The 20,958-nt window shown below is 44.1% G+C and overlaps 1 protein-coding gene across 8 annotated transcripts in view; it reads left to right on the top strand.

The window, feature by feature from the left end:
• The first annotated feature begins 11,176 nt into the window (after positions 1–11,176).
• Positions 11,177–20,958, top strand: part of LOC141107833 (uncharacterized) — a 36,550-nt gene continuing 26,768 nt past the window's right edge. For 2 of the 8 annotated variants that reach the window (XM_073598842.1, XM_073598841.1), the window contains exons 1-5: positions 11,178–11,432; positions 13,759–13,895; positions 17,394–17,588; positions 17,782–17,884; positions 19,896–19,997. In XM_073598842.1, coding sequence (XP_073454943.1) covers positions 11,420–11,432; positions 13,759–13,895; positions 17,394–17,588; positions 17,782–17,884; positions 19,896–19,997 — 550 coding nt within the window. In that variant the 5' untranslated portion in view covers positions 11,178–11,419. Of the gene's footprint in view, positions 11,433–13,758; positions 13,896–17,393; positions 17,589–17,781; positions 17,885–18,755; positions 18,962–19,895; positions 19,998–20,958 lie in introns of those variants that run through there. The other 6 variants (XM_073598845.1, XM_073598844.1, XM_073598843.1 and 3 more) reach the window with 5 other exon arrangements.

Below are 20,958 nucleotides of genomic sequence, written 5' to 3'. Positions count from 1 at the left end.
GAGGGTTTCGGAATTGGCTGATCTTTCTTGTAAAGAGCCATATTTGATTTTTCATGAGGACAGAGTGGTGTTACGCCCTCGTCCAGACTTTTTGCCAAAAGTAGTTTCAGGTTTTCACCTGAACCAAGATATTGTCCTGCCATCGTTTTTTCCAAAACCATGTTCCAGGGAAGAAAAGTCACTACATTGTCTTGATGTGGTGAGAGCAGTGAAAATCTATTTAAAGGCAACTGCTCAGATTCGTAAGACTGATGTCTTATTTATTCTGCCAGAAGGTCCTAAGAAAGGACAGGCAGCGTTGAAATCCACTGTCGCTAAGTGGATTCGGCAAGTAATAATTCAAACTTATGATTTAAGGGGTAAGATTCCCCCTTTTCAAGTTAAGGCGAACTCTACCAGGGCAGTTAGTGCTTCTTGGGCAGTGCGTCATCAGGCCTCCATGGCTCAGATCTGTAAGGCCGCAACTTGGTCTTCAGTGCATACATTCACAAAATTTTATCAGCTGGATGTAAGGAGGTATGAGGATATCGCCTTCGGGCACAGTGTGCTGCAGGCAGCAGTATAGATCCTCAAGTTTGGGGGTACCCTCCGGGTTGTGTCTCTCTCCCCTCAAGTAGCATTGAGGGGCCGGACTGGCAAAAATATTACTTAGCCGGACAAATGGTTTTTGCTCGTAGGTGGCTAATAGCAGAGGATGGGGATGCAGCCACAGTGTTAGAAGCAGCACGACTGGGATCCTATGAAAGCCTCAGATATGCCCTATTCAGAGGAACTAGATCTGACCTCCCACTGACGACCACAATGAAGGCGACGATAAAGGCCTGGGAGATGGCGGTGAAGCTGGCAAGCCCAAGTTTTGGGGGAGTCTCCCCATCGGCTCCTTTATGGATGAACCCAGCTTTGCCCCATTTCTACAACTTCCAAGACCCCATGGTATGGGCAATAAAGGGTATAAAGACATTAAGAGACATTACACACCTCAGAGAATTACAAACATTCTCTCAACTAAAATCCAGACATGATCTCCCAAATTCATATCTGTTCAGGTTTCTGCAGCTCAGACATGCATTTCAGATGCAGTTTCGAGGGATGAGGGTGGAATCTCTGCCCTCGTCCCTTGAATCAATACTGTCAAGTGAGAATATGGTAAAGACTCTATCACTGACATATAAAGAATTTTTCAAATCCACTCCGAAAGGGATTTCTAGATGTCGGGAAAAATGGGAGGCGGAGATACATGATGTACAGGGGGAGGACTGGGACGATATGTGGACACAACCATTTAAACACCTCGTATCAGCAAGGGATCGTTTGATCCAGTTTAAATTTTTACACAGGTGTTATTACACTCCAGATAGACTAGCAAAGATTTTTCCGAATATCTCAGCGGAATGTTGGAGGTGCTCTCAGTCTCCGGCAGATGCTGATCATGTCTTTTGGTGCTGCTCACAGGTTCAGAGATTCTGGAAAGATATAACAACTTGCATAGCAGACTTACTCTCAACACCCATACCGGTAACAATCAGAGTTTGTCTGCTGGGACTGGTGGAGGAGGTGGTGCCCTCACATGCTATGAGAACCATGCTTAATATCCTATTATTCTATGGTAGAAAAGCCATTCTGTTACACTGGAAAAAACCCGGAGCTCCAACAGTGGAATTCTGGAAGGGTTTGGTTAATGCTATGTTACCATACTACAAACACACATATGAAGCAAGAGGTTGCTTAAAAAAATTTGATAAAGTCTGGCACACATGGTACAACTCTAGTGATACAGTGGGATAGAGTGGATAAGTACAGTCTGATATATGCCATACAGGAGACTCCTGATCATATAGGAAGAGAAAAGAAGGTGTTGCGTGATTTGTGTTAAAGATACAATAAATAAACATATAAATGTCATAGTTATTGCAGTGTACCTGTATTAAATACCAGCAGAATTTAAACCAAATAGATAAAGTAATATGGTGTAATCTACATAGATACAATATGTGGCTGTATAAGAGTAGCATAATGTCTGATTAAGGTTAGTACAATATCCAAAATCCGCTATGATGAGCTGTGACTCAAGTTGGGGTAGTGGGGAGGGAGGTGGGAGGGAAGGGGGATCTGGGGGTTAAATAGGATAGACAGTTGAACTATGTTAGTCAGAATAGGAAGGCCATGTTGGCCATACTTAGAGGGTGTCCATACCGGTCACCTTAAAATACAGTTTTGTTGTATTATTGTCTTGTACTAAATGGAAAATCAATAAAAAGAATTTAAAAAAAAAAAAAGTAGCATTGAGGGGAGGCCCTGTGTCCCATGATGTATGATAAAGAAAATAGGATTTTTATAACAGCTTACCTGTAAAATCCTTTTCTTGGAGTACATCATGGGACACAGAGGTCCCTCCCCTCTTTTTTGGGATTTAAGTATATTGCGTTGCTACAAAAACTGATGTGCTCCTGGAAGGAGGAGGGGTTATATAAGGAATGAACTTCCTGGATTGGGTATAACCAGTGTCCATCACCTGAAGGTGGCCTATAACCCATTAAGTAATTACTTCAGGCTCTGTGTCCCATGATGTACTCCAAGAAAAGGATTTTACAGGTAAGCTGTTATAAAAATCCTATTTTTTTAAACCGATAATTCAGTGGGTTTTGTTCCGCTTTAAAGAAAAACATTTAGGGCTTGTTTACACTTGCTTCAAAATGTGGCATTGGACACTTTTTTTGAAGTGCTCTGAATGCCAATCGAAGACCCTGTCACTAAATAAAATGGTAAGCTTACAGTGCTGTTTACATGTTGCGTTTGCTTTGCTTCAAAAATGATACCTCATGTTGCTTTATTGGTGCTTCATAGCGTTTCCAAAGCCTCCATAGAAGTCTATGACAAAGCTGGCTACCAGCACCTGCAGCTTTTGAGAGTGTTTTATTCAGCTTTAGCTTCGCTTTGTTTAGTAGTTATTGCAGGCATGAGATATCCCAGGATGCACTGGGAAACCAACAAGCGAACCAGAAAGACATCATCAGCAGTCACTTCCAGTTCTTGTGTGTATATATTCTGGAAGTGCCTGGTGCAGACAACACATGTAGTGTGCAGCGTGGAGCAGCAGGAGATTTAGGGAGGTCCGGACCTGAGGAACTAGCAGGTGGCACACACGGTGTGCAACATGGGATCGCTATAGCAGAAGGTGAGCGGGGACCGGAGAGAGAGGACTGAGCGGCAGAGGATCAGCATAGCTGGGGGACTGCAGCAGAAGAAACTAGCAATGTCGCATAGGGTGTGCAGCATGGGAGCAATATAGCAAGAGGTGAGCGGAGACTGGAGAAGGGGAGGATCAGCAAAACAGAGCTGTGAGTTACTACTGAGCAGGGGATCAGCTCAGTGAGGTTACTACTGAGCAGGGGATCAGCTGAGCGAGGTTACTACTGAGCAGGGGATCAGCTGAGCTGGGTGTTATTACTGAGTGGGGGATCAGCCATTGCTGGGGGTTACTACTGAGCCGGAACGCACAGCCTGCAATAGTGTGTACCGAGCCTAAATACAGAGCACAGCAACACTTGAAACCAATCTACAAATTATGTGCCATTTGGCAAACTGAAACTTCATTAGGTTTACCATGATCTAATTAATCTGTAATTTACTGCAGCAAGACTTCAGGGAGAACCTGACATGGTCTCTGGGAGTGTACTTCCTAAAGTCTTTTGTTGAGAAGCTTCTACTTATTAATCACATTCCAGATCCATTCCTAAATCTGGTGGCTTCCTGCATGTGTGTAGCAGCAAAGAGCATGCAGTGGGTGTGTTTTGGGACTTCTCCTTAGCAGTACAGATGGGGCTCTCAGCAGAGGCGTAACTAGAACCTTCTGGCCCCGGTGCAAGAAACCATGAAGGAACCCCGGGCTGAGGCCCTTCCCTCTTTGCCCGAGGCCTTTTACTCCTGACCCATAGCAGGACCCTTTATTGCGGTCCCATAGCAGGACCCTTTCACATGTTCTGCAGTGGGCCTCCTTCCTGCTATCTTGGGGCTGCCCCATGGTGGGTGAACGCCAGGGCCCAGTCGCAAGGATGAACTTTCCTACCCTGGCAGTTCCGCCACTGGGGCCAGTAGTTTTTATATTTTTGTTATTTTATCTAGGGGCAACAGGACCTAGGTCAGTCATAGTAGGTGGTCAGGTGTAATTAATACTTTGTTGACCCTCATGGGCTCCTCTGCCCATCCTCCCTCTTCTGGAACTTGTAGTTCGGCTTTTTCTGGATCCCCTTCCCCCATGACAGGTCCTCTGCCCCCTCCCACTGACTGGTGTATGACTCAGGAACAGGAAGGCAGGGCCGGCTCAGAGATGGGGTTTCCAATCTCTAATCCCTTTTCCAATGACAGGTCTTCTTTACCCCTCCCACTGGCCAGTGAAAAGTTCAGGGACAGGAGGGCGGATCAGACTCAGTGACAGGGGGGCGTGGTTACCAGTCTCTAATCCCCTACCCCATGGCAGCTTCTCTTTACCCCTCCCACTGATTGGTATAAGGCTCAGGGACAGAAGAGCGAATGGGTTCAGTGACAGGGGGCGGGGTTACCAGTCTCCTAATCCCCTTGCCCTCATGACAGGTCCTCTCCCCCCCCCGATTGGTATATGGCTCAGGGACATGGTACGGGGTTACAATTACCATACCAGTCTGGCTCATGTTCTTTCACTGTCCAGGGGGGACGCTGTCTGCTCCTTTCCCGCACTACCACACTGTCATATCTCACTCTCCACCTCCTGCCCCACCTCCTCCGATGCTCCCTTGCACCGTGCTGGGTGCTATGGATTTCGGCACAGGGGAGCTGCATGTGGTCCGGTCACAATTGAGACCCCTGAGACCCTTATAGCTACACCCTTGGTTCTCAGGACACAAGACTACCCACAAACATGACCACAGTGAACCTGGACAAACATCACAATCTTTAGACTCTTTACATTGCATGTATATTAAGGGTTGAAACTGCTGTGAGGTTAAGGCTGCTACCCGGCCAGTAAAAACTGGATTTATTTCCAATATTATTATTAGTAAAATCATCATCGTTATTTATTTTCAGAAAAGGTGGCAACCCTATATGAGGCGCACTAAATATGACTGGTAGGTACAATCAGATTAGGGTGTTTCCAGCAGACATTTCCTTTTGATATATTCAGTCTTGGCACCACCAGCTTGGAGCCTTTATTTCTTTTTTTGTGAAGCTCCCAGTATTGGGAGAACTGGTGTAGATACTGCAGTCACCCTAAACTTAAGTGCTTGTAAACGATCACCTTGTAAAACAACCCATTCATTTTAAAATCGATATATAAGGCAAAACATTTTTGTATATATATAAAAAAAACATTATAAATATCTATTTTCCCTTTTTTTTATAAATGATCCCATTCCCTCTGTTCCCAGCTGTATAAGAGCTGGGGGGGAGGAGAAACAGCAGCACACTGAGCTTCCCAGTAAATGGCTGTGCGGGGGGCCCTTGTCAGGACAAGTCTGATCATTGGAGGAGAGCATACTGAGTTCCCAGCATAGCTAGAGAACTGACCATGCTGTGTTCTCCTGTTTAGTGTGGTCAGTGTTTAATAGGAAAGCAGAGGGACATGCAGGAACACCAGGGATTTCACACAAAGGAAGCAATACAAAGAGAACAGGATACTTTCTCATACAAGTACATGGTACAGCAGCCACATATCAGGAATATGAAATGTTGGGGTAACAAATGCTTTAACTAAGTAAAAAGTACCCCCTAAACAAAAGCCCCCCCAATGAACACTTAATTACTCAACACTAAAGCAGACCATACACTGATCAAAATCAATCAACATGTAACCGTCCCTGCTCGAAAGAAGACGATTGTCTGACATGCCAGAAAACTTTTCATGATCAGCGACTGCAGCTGCTGACCAATATATTCTGACAGCTGAGGGAGCCGCTGTCACGATATAATGTCCTGATGGGAGAGATGCACAGGCAGCCACTAAATGCAAAACCAGCTAGATTCACACCTTGTGTGTTTTCAGAAGCTCAGGAACGCATGACGAAAACACTTTAACATTATTGCCTATGGGCCCCGTTCAAATCTCTGCAGTGTGTTTTTGGAAGAGGTGCAGGGACTTTTTTTGTCTTTACGTGGAATGGTGCGTTTTTGGGCCCATAGAGTTCAATACTGTACATTTTCCTTAAAAAATACATGCGTTTTGGTTTAATGACCAGTCTCCTACAAAAAAATAAAAAGCATGAAGAATGAAAATGCATCAAAAACATGTTGCAAAAATGCACCAATAAAAATGCATGAACGCACATGCACGGGTGTGAACCTGTTGTTACAGAGAGTCCAACTTTTTTAAAGGGCCTTGATATAGGTGGGCTGTGCCCCACTGCCACGAAAACAGAAAAGGTGAACTCCAAATATCCTAACCCCCAGTCCGCCCCATGCTGCTGATGTAGCAACCTATACTCTGCAATACACAGCCCCAAAGTGAGCTTCCATCATTATGCTCCCAATGGCAAGCACTCATTGGTCAGCGTGACCACGTGACTGTGCTGACCAATGAGAAGCTCTTTTCTTCTGGGACACATTACTGGAAAAAGAAGTCTCAGATGTGCTTCTCATCAGTCTGCACAGCCAGGTGACCATGCTGACCAATGAGAAGCACATTGCCATTGTGAGCATTATAATAGATACTCGCTCTGGGGTTGTGGTGTAAGGACCGCTGCGCAGCAGGGGGCATCACGGTCACTATATGCAGAGGGGTCTGGAGGTCACAATTAAATTTTTTTGTGAAAAGATGTGCTTACCCTTTAAAGCGGAGTTCTGCTTAAAAAAAAAAAAAAAAAAAACTCAGCAGCTACAAATACTGCAGCTGCTGACTTTTAATAATCTAATACTTACCTGTCCCAGGATCCAGCAATGCGGGGGAAAGAAGCCCCGATCCTCTCCCCCTCCTCTCCTTGGCGCCGGCATTGTCACTGTGGGCACCCGGCTGCCCATGCGCGAGCTGCACGGCGCGCTGTGACTGGCCAGGCAATCATCTATGACCTGTGACGTGTCCCAGATGATTGCCGAGAGGGAGGGGGGAGAGGTGATCTCCCTTCCGGCTCCGCTGAGCCCTGGGATTAAGTGGGAGCTGGGACCCTCTTTTTAGAGGGTTTCCGCCCCCCCCCCCCCAAAAAAATGACATGCCAAATGTGGCATGTCAGGGGGTCACCTTCCCTTAAAGCGGAAGTTCCATTTTTGGGTGGAACTCCGCTTTAAGTTCTGTGTTTGTCTCTTTTATCAGAGGCATCTACAGTATAGAGCAATATGGGACAAACAGACACAGCAGGAGATAAGGTGATCTACAGACCAAATACTGCAATGAATGTCCACAATGTGAAAAGAAACAAAATTTAGGAGGGTGGACAGCACCAGGAGTAAAAAGCTTTATCTACGTATATAAGCAGGTGTGTCCCCAAAGACACCACCAAAAATTTTTTTTATATATATACACACAGTAATACCTCCGCTTGTGAGTAACATGGTTCACAAGCGCTTCGCAATACAAGCTTTTATTTTTTAAAAATCCTGACTCGGTTTGCGAGCGTTGTTTAGCAAAACTAGCAGGATTCAAGCCCCTGAGGTTCGCAGTACCGCATTTGGCCAGAGGTGCGCGGATGCCGGTGACACTCAGAGCCGCTCGGAAACACTCCGTTCCCCAGTGTCTCCGAGCCTCTCCGAGTGCATCCAAGCGGCTCAGAGTGTTTCCGAATGTCTCTGGCGCCCCCCCCCACCTCTGGTTACATGCGGTACTGCATACACTAGCAGTGCCACTGGAACGGATTATCTGAGTTTCCATTATTTCCTATGGGGAAACTCGCTTTGATATGCGAGTGCTTTGGTTTACAAGCATTACAAGCATTCTTCTGGAACGAATTATGCTCGCAATCCAAGGTACCACTGTGTGTATGTATATATATATATATATATATATATATATATATATATATACACACATACACACACACACACACACACACACACACTAATATATATATATATATATATACATATATACACACACATACACTCACTGGCCACTTTATTAGGTACACCTGTTTAACCACTTCAATACAGGACACTTATACACCTTCCTGCCCAGACAAATTTTCAGCTTTCAGCGCTGTCGCACTAAATTTTTCTAATTTTGTTCCCACAAATAGAGCTTTCTTTTGGTGGTATTTGATTACCTCTTGGATTTTTTTTTTTTGCTAAACAAATAAAAAAAAAAGACCAAAAGTTTTGAAAAAAAAAAATTTTTTTTTTTGTTTCGGTTACAAAACTTTGTAAATAAGTACATTTTCTCCTTCACTAATGGGCACTGATGGGGCTGCACTGACAAGGCGGCACTGATGGGCACCGATAGGCAGCACTGATGGGGCACTAATATGCAGCACTGATGTGTACACATAGGTGGCACTGATGGGCAATGATAGGCAGCATGGATGGGCACTGATAGGTGACACAGATGGGCATGGATGGGCACTGATAGGTGGCACTGATGTACTGTAATGTATGATACTGATGGATGCCAATCAGTACCAAACAATAATGCCTGCCAATCAGTGATGTGATGTGCATTGTGGGCACTGATTGGAATCCATTGTGGGCACTGATTGGCATCCCTGGTGGTGACATCCCTGGTGGTCCAGTGTGGGCATCCATGGGAGGGCTGCACTGATAATTAATCAGCACAGACCCCCCCCCCCCGTCAGAGGAGCAGCCGATCGGCTCTCCTCTACTCGTGTCTGTCAGACGCGAGTGAGGAAAAGCCGATCAATGGCTCTTCCTGTTTACATTGTGATCAGCCGTGATTGGTCACGGCTGTTTACGTGGTAAAGAGTCTCGGTCAGAGACTCTTTACCTAGATCGTAGTTGTGGTGTGTCGGACTGACACACCGCAACAGCGATCGCCGCGATGGGCACCCCCGGGGGCACGCAGCAGCTTAATATCCTGGCGACCTCATATGACGTCTGGTCAGGATATTGAAACCACTTTGCCGCCGTCATTTTGCTACATGGCGGGCGGCAAGTGGTTAACTACTTGGTAACACAAATTGCTAATCAGCCAATCACATGGCAGCAACTCAACGCATTTAGGTATCTAGATGTATTGAAGACGACTTGCTGAAGTTCAAACCGAGCATCAGTATGGGAAAGAAGGGGGATTTAAGTGACTTTGAACGTGGGATGGTTGTTGGTGTCAGACGGGCTGGTCTGAGTATTTAAAAAACTGCTGATCTACTGGGATTTTCACGCACAACCATCTCTAGGGTTTAGAGAGAATGGTGCCAAAAAGAGAAAATGTCCAGTGAGCGGCAGTTGTGTGGACGAAAATGCCTTGTTGATGTCCGAGATCAGAGGAGAATGGGCAGACTGGTATGAGATGATAGAATGATTACATACCCACTTGTTACAACCAAAGTATGCAAAATACCATCTCTAAACACACAACACATTGAAACTTCAAGCAGATGGGCTACAGCAGCAGAAGACCACACCGTGTGCCACTCCTATCAGGTAAGAACAGGAAACTGAGGCTGCAATTTGCACAGGCTCACCAAAATTGGACAATAAAAGTTTGGAAAAATGTTGCCTGGTCTGATGAGTCTCAATTTCAGCTGCGACATTCAGATGGTAGGTCAAAATTTGGCATAAACAACATGAAAGTATGGATCCATCCTGCCTTGTATCAACGGTTCAGGCTGGTGGTGTAATAGTGTGGGAGATATCTTCTTGGCACACTTTGTTGCTCACAATGTCCATCCCTTTATGACTACAGTGTCCCCATCTTCTGATGGCTCCTTCCAGGAGGATAATGCACCATGTCACAAAGATCAAATCATCTCACCACTGGTTTCTTGAACATGACAATGAGATCACTGTACTCCAATGGCCTCCACAGTCACCAGATCTCATCCAATAGATCAGGGGTCTCCAAACTCTTTAAACAAAGGGCCAGTTTACTGTCCTTCAGACTTTAGGGGGGCCAGATGTTAGTGCCAGTGGGAGGAATAGTACGCCATCATTGGTGTCAGTGGAAAGAATAGTGTCCCATCCTTGGTATCAGTAGGAAAAATAGTACCCCATCATTGGAGACCGTAGGAGGTGCGTCCAAGCATGTGCGCTTTTTTGTATGTTCCCAGACGCTGTTTTACAACCCATTTATTAAAAGAAAAACATTATTTTTTTTAAATCCCGTCACACCATAATACATGATACGCCAGATGTGCCATTAGCAAATAACAGCAATAGGGCAGGGTGTTTTTTGTGCGGTGTGAGAAACTTTGGGATTCTGCACATGTTCCCGCACTGCACCGCCCTCCATGTTCTCGTTCTTTCTCAAACCAGTGTAAAATAGATCTGATTAAACTAACTGGAGGGAAGTTCAAAACTAATTTTAGAAAGTGTTATTTTATTGAAAGAGTACTTGATGCTTGGAATAAACTACCAGCAGAGGCAGTGAGACAGTTAAAAGTAAATGGCTTCAAACATGCTTGGGACAAACAGATCTATACTCTAATAAAGTTACTGAAAAAAACAAAACAAAAAAAGAAAGAAAACAAAACAAAAAAGAAAGAAAACAAAACAAAAAATAAATAAATAAAAGAAAATATGGACTATTCTGCCTTTTTCTGCAGTCACTTTTCTATGTTTCTCTATACCAGTGATGGTGAACCTTGGCACCCCACATGTTTTGGAACTACATTTCCCATTATGCTCATGCACTCTGCAGTGTAGTTGAGCATCATGAGAAATGTAAAAAAAAAAAAAAGGGAAATGGGAAAGGTTCGTCTTCACAGCTCTATACTGACTACCAAATAATCCTGAGCTGTCATAAGTCACATCTGTCTGATCATCTATTGTTCTCATAAATAAGATCTGTAATAGAAATAGATGGAGAAATCACCCAATCCCATCACTGTGTGATCATCATAGAGAAGACATAAGATCATCACCAACATCAGCAGAATGATTTCTATTGTCAGGAATGAGGACATTTCATGGAATAATGATGACAGATCCTCTTTCTATCTCCAATGTAATCCTGCACAGATCTCTCACCTTACATGTCACCCCCATCCCCCACTCTCCTCTATGCTCATTGGCTGCTGCACACACAAGGGACCCGCCCCCTAGCCTGTGGGGCTGATGGGAGTTGTAGTCCCAGGATCTCCTCCCTGCAAAGCCAAGCTATCCCAGCATGCCCTGCAATCCATTCGGTGACAAACATCCAATCAGAGCTGGGACTCGGCATTGAGCTGTCTGGACTTGTAGCCAGTAAGAGATTTCTGCTTTGTAAGCACTACAAGTCCCACAATGCCTTTGAGGGGAGCTGAAGAGGTGAGCCAATGAGAGGTGAGAGTCAGCAGCCCCGCCCACTCACATGGTAGAAGCAGGTAAGATCTTTGTTGGGGTAAAAGTTGTGTGTTTGGTGTGTATAGAATCATCCATGTGTGCTGGGGGTGGGGGAGATCCATTTCTATGGAGAGGAGAAGAGATTTCTTCCTGGATCCCCCTTTATCACATCATAGGATGGATGGATGGGGGGGATAGGAAGTGTTACTTTGTGTAGACTTTTCTCATCTCCTATCAGTGGAGGACACAGGTCGTACATATCTGCAGATTTTACATGTTACAAGTCCTTAGAAGAATTGTCTCTGCCTCTCTCCTAGGTAGCCAGTGACAATGGAGACATTACTGGCCATTAAAGGGTTAACATGAGCTCAAAGCTTCATAAGCTTTGGCTTTCCCTGAAGGTAATGATGATGTAACCTCAGCCACACTGATATCACATGAGAAGGTAAAGTCAGCATTGCCTTCAGGGAAATCCCATACCTAAACTGCAAGATCTCACAGTGTTGTCCTACTGCGCACAACGCCATGCACTTCATCTCATGCATGCACTGTACAATACAACAGCCATCTGAAAGTGTTACTAAACCCAGGACTCTGCATTCACTATATCTGCTCTCCCACAGTAGACAGAACATGGAAATGCAATTATTTTAGTAGATATAAACTGCTAAAAAACATTTCTCATCAGCAGTCTTGTGAATTCTATCAGTGTCTGGTTAAAGCTTGTAGGAGGAGTTTTAATTCTCCTCGATTGCCCTATGAGGCTACATGACCCCTGACCCTCAGTCTGGACAGTGCTGATTGGCCCTGTGCTGATCACATACACCCTCCCAAGAAAAAAAAAAAAAACTCTGTCAATACACACCAAACTGAGCATGTGCAGAGTGCCCCCAATGCTCTGTTCTATCAGCAGATAGATTGGGGACAGTGGAAGAAGGCGAGAATCAGAGAAGACAGGATCAAACAGCCTTTTTACACAATGCGGAGGATTAACCCTTTAGGTTCCACAGTTAGTATAACAAGCATGTTTTACTGCATATACAGACTGATTTTACTGTTGTGAGTTTAGTAACACTTTAAGTGCTGTTAAAGTGGAGCTTTATGTAAATGATTAAAATGGGTGAACCGGCGGGATTTTTAATGCAGAAGAGGCGTGCTTTGTCTCTCCTGTGTTAAACTTATCTACCTGCCTACTTCTGTATAGTGATCTGTGCCAAAGTTAACCGAACTTCCACACATATGTGGGAGTGATGTCATATCTGCCCGGCCAATGAAAGTGACTGATGCTCGATACATGGAAGCTGGCTCAAAGATGCCAGGAGCTGGCGGGGAACTCCTGGACATCGCATTGCTGGAGCCAAGGTGCGTATAGTTCCCCTTTAAGCCACCAGCAATTTTGACACCGAGATTCCCAGAAATGCTCCAGAAGAGGTAAATATGGATGTTTAAAGTGTAACTAAAGGCAAAACTTTTTTTTTTATTAGTTTTGGATAGCGTGGAGAGGGATTGGAACATCTGTCAGTTTTTATTGCTGCCTGCATCCCCGTTAGGGAGAGTCACCCTCTGTGTTTGTCCTGATTACCAGTATCATTGAAAGTCCCCAGAAAAGTAACAAAATGTTATAATGGGGACACTAGTTCTGGGGACCTGGGGGTCCCCAATGAATTTCCTTTCACTTCCTGTTTTGGCTATAGGACAGGAAGTGAAGGGGCATCTCCACATTGGGACAAAGAGGGCAACAATAAACCTTACAGGGGTTATAACCTTCCCTTACTATATCCAAAATGAAAAACATTTTTTTGCCTATAGTTCAAAAAAAGTTTATATTGAATTATACCAGTTCTTAGAGGTGGGGGATGCATTAAGTTTCCTAATTCAGGCTTTCCCCCCATCATTTTCACCTGGTGATCCTGCTGGTAGCACAATTCTTTTCTTGGAGTGACAACACTCGCTCCTGCACTGTAATTATGGAGGTGCAGAGTTGTTACCCTAGGCTGCCTCCGTGATTTGGACCACAAATTCCTCTCCTCCTCCACATCCCCATTACGTAGGGAGGATGTGTTCTGCAGTTCACAGATGTTGGCTGACACATTGAGGATTAAGGACACTGGGTTTTTGGCAGGATCCACGGGTATCAACTAACGCAGCCACCGTATCTAAGGACTGGAAAGCTGCAATCTATTACATTTTTGTTGTTGGGTTTAGATATCATTAGACGATGGAAGTAGTTGTCAAGAGATGACTTGCACCTTGTTTAGTACACCATGTCACCAACATAGTTAAAGTCTATAGTTTGGTACAGAGAAGACGTGTGAGTGAATTTTGGAGGAAAGACATTCTAGATAATGGTCTTCTGCCTCATTTTAGGGTGCTATGAAGCTTGTGAGAAATATACATTACCTGTCCAGAGAAAGAACTTATCTAATATGGTGAAGGAGAGAGAACAGTTGGCAGAAGCCATATTAAATCATGCCCTGGAGATCATCTGCTTGTTGACGGTGGAGGTAAGGAGGGTTGGCTGAAGGAGTAACATGGGGAACCAGCACCGGAACTAGACGTCCTCTTTAAGGGCAATATATTGGATACAAATAGAACTACATAGGATGTATCTTGTGTATTAATGGAACTAAGGAAATTTAGTTAGTCTCCTCTGATCTGTACTGCCCCCAACAGCCAATTTAGTTGCAATTTAGCTTAAAAGAGAAGTATGGGAAAACATTTTTTTTTCCCCCCGATTATCATACTTACCTCGGTGGATGCAACATCTGTCCCCCACCGTCTCTGCACTGAGAACCGAGCCACCGAATATTGCCGATGGCTCGTTTCTCTCGGCTCCCACGAGCAGAGAGCTGCTGCCTGTCAATCAGCATCCCTCCTGCTCTGCTCCTCCACGCTCATTGGAGCGCTGAGCTGTGGAAGGTTGGGGAGCGGCCGTCTCAGCGTTTCATTGGGTCGCTGAGATGGCCATCAGTCCAGGCACCTGGCGGATCCAGACTCAGAGTTGGGATGACGCGATGCCTGGACTGATCTGTGTGACGTCAGCAGAGAGCGGACTTCAGACCGCTCTCTGCTAAAAACGGGTCACAGGAGTGCAAAACGGATTGCACTCCTGTGACCCTTAGGAGAAGCCCAGGCTGAACTTCTCTTTTAACCACTTGCCAACCACAATACATATACAGTATATACATTGCAGTTTGGAGGTGGTCTACCAGGATTATGGCTGAAGCTATTGGCCATAACCCCCGGTACTGTATTTTGCACAAGAAACAATCCAACGGTGCGGCCGGCTTTGATACTCTTTGAATGCCTCTATGGCCTTGGAGGACTGGACCGACATTGTGACGTCCCTTCTGGTCCAGGCTGGAAGCAATTTTTTTTTTTTTCCCGATCTTTAGCTTTTAAAGGTAAATGAGAGATTTGGGGTATTTTTAACCCCAGATCTCTCCATAAGGCTGGGTTCGCCCTTTTGTGAGTTAGATTCAGGTTTCCCCGCATCCAATTCGCATGACAGGAGAGTGTGCCCAGGGCTGGTTCACACACTTCCAGGACGGCCACGGACCGCATTTGGAAAGGGTCCTGTGTCCGTCTTTGGTTCCGATTCAGGTGCAAATTCAGGCAAGAAAATGGGACCTGATTTGCACCAGAATCGGTGAACAGGGATGCAGCGGACCCCCTGCTGTGAGCTGTGGCCGCAGCATGTGTGAAACCCAGCTTAAAGAGGACCTTTCATCCTTATTTTTATTACAAGGAATGTTTACATTCCTTGTAATTAGAATAAAAGTGAAAAAAATAAATTAAGGGACAGTGTAAAAAAAAAAAAAAAAAAGTAAAATATATAAGAAAAAGGAAAAAAAAAAGTAAAGCGCTCCCATCCCTCCGTGCTTGCACGCAGAAGCGAATGCATACGAAAGTTGTGCACACACATGTGTAAGCGGTATTTGCACCACACATGTGAGGTATTGCCGTGAACATTAGTGTGAGAGCAATAATTCTAGTGCTAGACTTCCTCTGTAACTCTAAACAGGTAACCTGTAAAGGCTTTTAAAGCGCTGCCTATAGAGATTTTTAAGTACCGTAGTTTGTCGACATTTCATGAGCACGCGCAATTTGAAAGCGTGACTTGTTAGGTATCTATTTACTTGGCGTAACATCATCTTTCACATTATACAAAAAAGTTGGGGTAAATATTGTGTGTTTTTTGTTTTTGTTTTGTTTATTAAAGAAAGTGTATTTTTTTTTTCCCCAGAAAATTGCGTTTGCAAAATGGCTGCGCAAATATCATGTGACATAAAAATATGCAATGATTGCCATTTTCTTCCCTGGGTCTCTGCAAAGGAAAAAATGTATAATGTTTGGGGGTTATTATTCCCTAGGGTCTCTGCTAAGAAAAAAACGTATAAATGTATTTCTAGCAAAAAATAGCAGCGCAGGAAGTGAGGGGAAATCTGTCTAAAAAAAAGCCTCCAGGTGCCAGTAAAAACTTGACGGGTTTTAACCCGCCCCCAATTTTTTTGTACAAAATCCTAAGAAAAAAGTTTTGGCTGAACACGTTTATTGTAGAGGCCAATGTAGACGCACCTTCATTGCATTTTAAGATGACAATGGAACATGCCAGAGGTTTGTCAGACTGGCTCAAACAAAGTATTTACTGCACTAAGAGGGGCACTTGCTGGGCATGCTGTATGAACTGTATATAACCCCTGCTATATACACTATATAGTGCTGTGTTCCAGCAGTGACTTCCCATTCTCCTGGAACAAAATTAAGTTGGGTTGAGCATGGCTCAGCCATTCATGGAAAGCTTTGCATTCTATAAGTGAATACAAAGCTTCCTCTGACTGGCTGAGGCAGAGATTGTGACCTCATCCCCCCTCAGCCAATCAGAGGAAGCTTTGTATTCATTCAAAGAATACATAGCTTCCCATGAATGGCTGAGCGGCACTCAGCCTGACTCTACATTGTTTCGGTAGTGTGACGGGAAGTTTTGGTCCCACTGCCGAACACAGCGCTGTATACTATACCTAGCAGAGGCTACATACAGCTAATACACCTTGCCTGTCAAGCACGCGTTAGTACAGTAAATAGTTTGCTTGAGCCAGCTTGGCCCAAACTATTTAAAGGAACATTAAATGTGGAGTTAAGCCTTAAAACAGAAGACTGTCTGCAGCCAGGTCCATGTCTGCACAGAACATTTGGTCATGTCTAAGGATGAGCTCAGGCGTATTTGCAAGCTGCACATGCCGAGCCCGCCAGGAAGTTGACACTGCACAGCGCTAATCACAGTCAGTGAGACATTGTCCCGATGTATGGCTGCAGAGATCAGGAAATGTCTCGCTGCTTGTGATTAGCGCTGTGCAGTGCCGACTTCCTGGCAGGCTCGGCATGTGCGGCTTGCGAACACGCCTGAGCTCATCCTTAGTTATGTCTCAGTAGATGTCCACATACCTGCTCTTTGGCAGAGGTGTTTAGTAGAATATATTTTTAAGTTATCTGCTTAAAATTAAACTAAGGGATAACATTTTTGCTGGGTTAAAATAAAAAAGATTGTATACTTACGTGTTCTGTGCAACCATATTGCGCAGAAAGGTCCCTTTCCTCCTCTTTTGGCAGTCCCCCCTCTGGTACTTTCTGCTACTCCCCTCCTTTGCAATTCTGCCCACGATTGGCGTAGCAATCAGTGCAAAATGTGCAAAGCATTAAAATGAATGGCACCCCAAACGCGGTGCGAGTTTACCGCAATTGTCGCACAACATAATCATGTTGCCATTTGCGGGAAAACGCGACTTTAAAATCACGTGAAGCTTGTCGTCCAAAGAGCAGGAGCCTCTTCTGGCCAACAAACACATAAAGTGAATGGGCTGCCCCATGCATGACATGCAGAATCATGTTAAAATTCCCCACACAAAATTATGAATAGCAATGCGAGTTCCTGCTACGTAAAGAGTAAATGGGGCCTTAGAAGTGAAGTTACTTTCATAAAGGGTCTCTTTCTCTTTGTGCAGGATTATATTATTGTGAAGAGACCTGATGGGACCCGATGTGCATTCAGCATTCGTGCCGCAGAGGTCAAAAGTAATACGTGTGACTCCACTTCAGGATGTCCGGAGCTCTCGTTTACTCTCCTGGGAATGGAGGACAAGACTCAAAGGATGATTGCGCAGCTAGCCAACAAAATCATTCAGCTGTGGACTAGGAAGGTAGGAAATTCATTAATAATAAAAAATATATATTTTTTTTTTCCTCTGTACCAGACCCTGGTAGAGTGCTTGTAATTATCTGTACAGCTTTGGGTCTTTGCTTCTTCCACGTTTTGTAGCAGTTACCAGATCATTTTTCTCCTTGTACCTGTTCTTCCTATATAAAATGTTTTGTGCTCCCCTTTTATTGTAGGTAACATGTGAGGCTGTTGCTGTTCATTTCGCTAAGGATGAATGTGAATATCTTCAAGGACATGGAGCTCAATCTAAAAACAGCCAGGACACCTTTACCATCGGTGAGAAAACTGATAAAGGGGAAGACACACTATTCGATTTTCTGCAGATTTTTGTCTTCAGATTTACTAAAACCATGTAGGGCAAGGGCCTGCCTGATTGCATACAAATTGAAACTCTTAAGGTTTGACCTCACATTGTATGGTTTTGGTAAATATGAAGACAAAAATCTGCAGAAAATCTAAGTGTGTATGGGGGTCAAAATGTCAAAAATCTCAGGAAAAACATACAGCATCTTTTGTAGTTTATTATCAAGCAGGCTGCCGGCATCTAGAAATGGTAATTGTACCTAACCAGCATCCTGAAAAATTTTACATTTTTGTTTTGATTTCCTCCCCCAAAAAAGTAGCAGTGCCCTTCTTGTACCTAGACACTCCTGTGCCTTCAGTCTCCTAGCTGCATATCTGCATTGCTTGCTTTGCCTGCTAATCAAACCATATTTAGAGTGAGATTTGGTAATTTGCTGTGCTGATCACTATTCTCCTTGCTGTAGAGGAAGCTGTACCTGAGGACCTGCAGAGGAAGTATTTCCCTGCTTCTGCTTCATTCATTCTGTGAACCCGAGCTTCCTCCATTTCTTTTGCTGCTTCCTAATAATTACCCTACCAGTCATCAGGAGGGAAGCTCTAATATGAGAAAGCTAAGCCCTTTCAGTGTTCTGAAATACAAAAATCTGTTTTTGGGGATAAATATAGTGTGACAGCAGGCAGGTAAAATCCTGGTTGGATCCAGGATGGCAAATATGTGTGTCCCAGATTCAGGCTCTATGCCGATTTGTACCATTAGGGGGAAGTGCCGAGAGTCCTGCAGATGAAGAGTTAATGAGCTCAGCTGAATTAAGTTGGCTCATTAAGGCCTCTACAAAAACTCCCATCATGCAAAGGGAGTTTCTCCATCCTGGAACCAGTTTTACCTGTTTAGACTGGGGAGCGTGATACCTGTCTGTGCAGTGAGACAACGCCTGTGTGGCAAGACTCCCAAAAAAAAAAAAAAAAAGCAGTGTATTTCTTGTACAGGGAGATAGGTGCTGGGGACAGCACAAGGCTGCACCTAGCTGATAGCCATGGAACCTGTGTGTGGTAAGTGGCCAAGGATTTATTCATGTTTCTTTTTGTTTTGCTGTTTTTGGACCATTGTAAATAGGGTAATTAAACCGCACCATTTTTGTTTTTTCACCTTCACTGTGCCTAATTTTTGTGTAGTGAACCCATCCAGAGGGTCACACACACCCGCTGCCGAGCCAACCCCCTCCCAATAGTAAAAATAAAAAAAAAAAAAAAATATATATATATATATATATATATATATATATATATATATATATATATATATATATATATATATATATATATATATATATATATATATATATATATATATTTTATTTATTTTTTTTCTTTTATGTTTTGTATTTATGATTTTCCCGTTGTCCTCTTAAGCCTTAAAATCTTTCTATCCAGTTAAAAGTCTGTCGCACTGATTTATTGTTCACCTGCCATTCGAGAAAAATACATGAAGACCACTGAAACTGCTAGTTGTCTGGCCATGTCTGTCTTCAATCAGACCCAACAAGCATGCGAAAGTTAAAAAAAAAAAAAAGTCAAAATGCTTTCTCTCTATAATTGTTATGGGTCAGTGACTTGAAAGATACTGAAGCCAGGCAACTATGATTTTCAAAAGGAGAGGTCAGTGTATGTAGACCCCAACAATCTACTTCTCATATTTGCTTAAATATACCTGTTGAAAGTGTCCTATCTGTTTGAGTGCAAAAAATGGCTGTTGATCCTGCATAAAATCTTGTGAGCAGGTACCTTCCTATGCTTTTTGTCTGTGTTGAGTGATAGGTTAGCATTGTTCCCTGTTGTCTCTTTTTCCTATGAGGGAAGAGGAGAGGGGGATGATCTGTACAGTAGTTGTCAATGCACTCCACTGATTTATTTTTTGGGGGAAAATGGTGTAGAATGTTTATTGAAAATACAACTTAATGTGAAGTTTTATTTGAATCTGTTCTAGAACAGCCAACAGCCCCAGTTCAGCGAAGTACAGAACAAAGTTACCCCATCAGATGTTACATTAAGGAGGAGCCAGAAGAAGAACAACCTCATTCTTCCACTGGTAAGTATTCAATGCAAGGTTTAGAAAGAATTTTGATTAGTAATATACATGGCTTTGTACTTTGGTGATGTGTTGGATTATCTTGAAGCACATTAACATGCTAATGACCTTTTTAATTCAACAGAGTGTATACTGGGAATGTCTTGAGCATGTTTAGGGAGCCCGTACTGGTAACCTTTGGTCAAGCTGATACCGGTGGTTGCAAGGCACAAGCACACTGTAAAATATTATCCTTAAGTGAAGGAGAGAGATTAGCAAATTGAGCTTCCTCCTGGATGCTTTGGTAAGAGATCAGGGCTCACAGACCCCTGACATCTCCCCTTTGAGACAGGGAAAGGGACTGAGGACACAGACTCAGCAGCCTCAGCTGCACTGAAGATGAATGGACAGACAGAGGTTCCTGTTCATTCATACACTGAAGCATCGGAAACATAGTTTCCGATGCTCAGTTATGAATGGACAGAGTCTGTGTGCATTCTGAAAAGAAAAGAGCCGGTAAATGACATTTACCGGTTCCTTTCTCCGCTCTCCATCCTGAGAGATCTGGGATGCGTTGGGGGGGGGGGGGGGGGGACTGGAGGAGGAGGAGCCAGAGAGAGGGAGGACACCCGAAGCCAGAGGAAGACCCAGGGGGCTGGAGCACAGAGGGGACAGTCGGGGGTGATCGGTGCGGTGGTGGGGGCAGTTACAAGCACCAGTCCCCATGTATAGCCTTTCAATAAAGCAAATGACAGCCGCAGGTGGAAGAGGAGGAGACGTGGCTGTCATCTGCTTTATTGAAAGGCTATACAGGGGGATCGGTGCTTGTAACTGCCGCACCAATCACCTATGAGGCTCCACTCCCAGTACAAAGTCATACTGGGGGGTTCACCCTCCCCCATCTGTGCTGATTACCTCTGAGGGGTATAGACTTGGCAATGTGGAAACTAACTGAATTTTTGCACATGCATGAGGGTGATGT

Source organism: Aquarana catesbeiana, linkage group LG09, assembly GCF_042186555.1.
Source record: "Aquarana catesbeiana isolate 2022-GZ linkage group LG09, ASM4218655v1, whole genome shotgun sequence".
Lineage (NCBI taxonomy): Eukaryota > Metazoa > Chordata > Amphibia > Anura > Ranidae > Aquarana > Aquarana catesbeiana.
This window is presented reverse-complemented; position numbering and strand designations above follow the sequence as displayed.